The sequence below is a fragment of the Monodelphis domestica genome, chromosome 1 (assembly GCF_027887165.1).
Source record: "Monodelphis domestica isolate mMonDom1 chromosome 1, mMonDom1.pri, whole genome shotgun sequence".
NCBI classification, from domain to species: domain Eukaryota; kingdom Metazoa; phylum Chordata; class Mammalia; order Didelphimorphia; family Didelphidae; genus Monodelphis; species Monodelphis domestica.
In genome coordinates this window covers 749,666,385-749,670,154 of record NC_077227.1, presented here as the reverse complement: position 1 = coordinate 749,670,154, position 3,770 = coordinate 749,666,385, and the positions used below count along the sequence as shown (strand labels likewise).

The window sequence follows — 3,770 nt, the reverse complement described above, 5'->3', positions numbered from 1 at the left end:
GGGATGCCAGAAGAGAGGGACTGTGGCATCCTGGGGGGCTGGGAGGGAGGGAGGGAGGGAGGGAGGAAGAATGAAGCCATCTGGAGGTCTCCAACCTTCCTGTTTCCAAAAGGCTGGCTCCTTGGCAGGGGGTTTGTCTTTGGGAGGAACAGCCTAGACAAGGATTCCTTTCAGAAAGCCCAGGGGAGCCAGATCCGAGAGCTGGGCCCTAAATCTCAGCGACCCCAGGAAGTTAGCCTCCCCAATTCCCCTTCCCCTCTAATCTTCAGCTCCTCCAGCCCCATGGATCCCACCATCCAGGTCTCTCTATTTTTAAGAAGCCCCCTCATTTGGCCCTCCTAGAAAGACTGCCTCTACTTCCTCAGCCAAGCCTTCACCACTTAACTGGGTCTTCTCTCCCCACCAGCACCGAGCTTTTCCCCCCAAATCCGCTGGTTTTCTCTGACCTTCTCCTTTGGGATTTCTGCAGTTTCTGACACCGGATTGAGCCCTCCTGACACTGTTCTGTGGTGGCTGTTTTCTCACATCTCTCTAACCACTCTGTGGCCTCCTTTTCAGGATTCCCCCCCGCCCCCCCATTCCCCCAAGGCACTATCTCAAGGCAGGGAAGTCTGGTCAGAAGATGGGTAGGATAGTTAATGTAAGACATAAACAATTGTGGGCTTGCAATGGATAAAAATGACAACAGAAATAGCCAATGCTGGAGGGGCTGGAGAAAGACAGGCACACACTTACAGTCCGTGGGTGCCAGTGTGAATTGGCCTAATGATTCCAGGTGATGTTGAAGCTGCTGAGATCCGTGGATGCAGGGACCCGCTCCCGGGCACATGCCCCAAAGATCAAAGGTGAAGAAGAGTAAAGTGCTCAACATACCAAAGTATTCACAGCAGGACCTGATGTGGTAACAAAACTCTGTGAGCAAAGTGGGGGCCTGAATGAACTGGAATAGGACTGTGACAGAATGCTATCAGGCTGGAGGGAATGACAAATGGGAGAACTGCAGAGAAATCTGAAGCTTTGTAAGAATAGATACACAATGGAGGAAGCAGAACCAAAGGCATAATCTCCCCAGCGACCAACGACATAAATGAAAATTAGTCGGAGGAAGCCAGATTCTGAGAACAAAACCAACAACAAAATCCTGCAGCAGTCCTAGGTGCCCCCTCCTCAAAGCAGAGGGCAGAATGTTGCATGATGGTTTAACAAGCTTTTTTTTTTTTTTGATACAAGGGAAGGCTCAATTCCTGAGTAAGCAGGATTCCTAGAAATACCTGTGATTGAAAAAGAAAAGGCATCAACAAAACTTATTGTTTTCAGAAGAAGGACAGGGAAAAATCTTTGTAACTAAAACCTAAGGTCTAATTTCTCAAATTTATAAGGAGCTAAATCAATTGTATAAAAAAATCAAGCCATTCCCCAATTAATAAATGGGCGAGGGACATGAATAGGCAATTTTCAGATAAAGAAATCAAAACTATCACTAAACACATGAAAAAGTGTTCTAAATCTCTCATAATTAGAGAGATACAAATCATAACTGAGGTACCACCTCAGATTGACCAATATGATAGCAAAGTGATAAATGTTGGAGGGGATGTGGCAAAACTGGGACACTAATGCATTGCTAGTGGAGTTGTGAATGGATCCAAACCTTCTGGAGGGCAATTTGGAACTGTGCCCAAAGGGCGCTACAAGACTGTCTGCCCTTTGATCCAGCCATAGCACTGCCGGGTTTGTACCCCAAAGAGATAATAAGGAAAACGACTTGTACAAGATTATTAATAGCTGCAGTCTTTGTGGTGGCCAAAAATTGGAAAATGAGGGGATTCCCTCCAATTGGGGAATGGCTGAACACATTGTGGTTTCTGATGGGGATGGAATACTATTGTGCTCAAAGGAATAATGAACTGGAGGGATTCCATGTGAACTGGAAAGACCTCCAGGAATGGATGCAGAGCGAAAGGAGCAGAACCAGAACATTATACATAGAGGCAGATACATTGTAGCATGATCAATGTAACTGACTTTGCTACTAACAACAATGAGATGACCCAGGACAATCCTGGGGGACTTAGGAGAAAGAATGTATCCACATCCAGAGAAGGAACTGTGGGAGCAGAAACTCAGAAGAAAAGCATAGGATCAATCGTGGTTTCAATGGGGATATAAATGGGTTTTGATGTTAAAAGTTCACTCTATGGCAAATAATAATCTGGAAATAGGTCTTGGAAAACCCAGTAGAGTTGCTTGTTGGCTATGGGAGAGGGGAGGGAAAGAACATGAATCATGGAACCATGGAAAAATATTCCAAATTAATTAAATAAATACATTTTGAAAAAGAAGGCCAAAAAAGTCACAAGAAGCTCCAAACTAGGCCTTTGGAGTACAAGGAAGGAGGAGAAAAAGAAAAGCTGAGGAAATGTGACCAAAGGGAGAGTGGCATGAGATATGATAAGATGTACTCTCGATCTGGCTCCTTGAGGGACAATGAAGTGTTCACATCCCAGGGAAAGGGGCACCTTCGAGAGGACTCTGGCTCAGGAGAAAAGAGAGAAAAAGGTGTGTGTGGGGGGACAAATGCCCACAGCTAGGCAGCCCAAGCCTTCATTTCTAACAGCATACACTGTCCTGAGCTAATCAGTTACTCCAGAGCAGAAGCCAATGGATAAGTTAATTTAATCACTTTATTTTTGGGAGGAAAAAACCCTCTCTGGAACCATTAGTTAAGCAACAACAGAAATATCTCTGGCCAGCCACACAAAAGCATTCTGCAGGGGAGGCAGTTTCTCCTCCATCCATTTGGTCTGCTTTCTTTGCCCTCTCCCTGGCCTGTCCCGGCGGCGGGGAAGCGTCTCCCTGCCGCGCGACACAGCGTCTATTTTGAAAGTGTCCACATGCGGAGCCCCTTCCTAAATGGTGGAAGGGGATAAAAGAGGCCTCAGGTGGGTTAACACAGTTCTGTCTGCACAGATGCCCTTCGTCTGTCCAACTGGAAAAACGAGTGGATCAGTGAGCAAAGAGAGCGAGAAGAGGGAGAGCAAAGCTAGAGTGAACTGAGACGTTCTATTAGTGTTGAGTGAGAGGCAAAGTCGAGTCACAGTCACGCGTGTCTTTGTCACCCCGAGAGGAGCACAGAGCGGCCGGCTCCCCCGGAACGGCAGACCCCTTTTTCAAGCAGAAATCCCTGCACGCTAGAGCAGACTCCCGGAGCTCCGGGGAACCGAGAAGGGGCGACAGCACACGGAGAGATCTTTTACAGTAACTGGACAGTGTTAAGGCCAAAATTTCATCGAAGGTCAGTGATGGCGACGGCTCGGTCCACAACGGTCACATGACTGCAGGTCTGTAAGGGAAAAGGGGCGAGTCTCGTGATCCCCAACCCTTCTCGGGGCCCCTCTGGACAGTTTTATAGCGGCTCTACATGGGTGGCCAAGAAGCCCTGGGCAGGCCCTGGAGCCGGCGGGATCTGCTTCTTCTGGCTGTGGGAAGGGGCTGCAGACCCACTCCTGGGCCTCCTGGCTCAGCTCCGGCCCCCATACTCACACAGAACAGGGGGGGGTCCTTGCAGTGAGGATGAAACCCTTTCTGGCGACAAGAAGAAATCTCCTCCAGGCCGTGGTCTGTCAGCCTAAAGAACCCCGTTCTGCAAGGAGAGGAGAGGGCGGCCCGCTGTCCCCGGGCTGCTACCCGCCTGCCCCTGCTTGGCTCTGACCTGGCCAGAGTGGGCAAAGCCGGAGCAACAGAGCCTCCGGCCACCCCCACGGCCCCAC

General features: G+C 49.0%; 1 protein-coding gene across 2 annotated transcripts in view; it reads right to left on the bottom strand.

The window, feature by feature from the left end:
* Nucleotides 1-2,666: 2,666 nt before the first annotated feature.
* The window catches only part of STAMBP (STAM binding protein), a 12,766-nt gene continuing 11,662 nt past the window's right edge, over nt 2,667-3,770 (bottom strand). For both annotated transcript variants that reach the window (XM_056814663.1, XM_056814658.1), the window contains 2 exons: nt 3,544-3,643; nt 2,667-3,343 (listed from right to left, as the gene is read on the bottom strand). In XM_056814663.1, the coding sequence (XP_056670641.1) occupies nt 3,287-3,343; nt 3,544-3,643 (157 nt within the window). In that variant the 3' untranslated portion in view covers nt 2,667-3,286. The remainder of the gene's footprint in view (nt 3,344-3,543; nt 3,644-3,770) is intronic.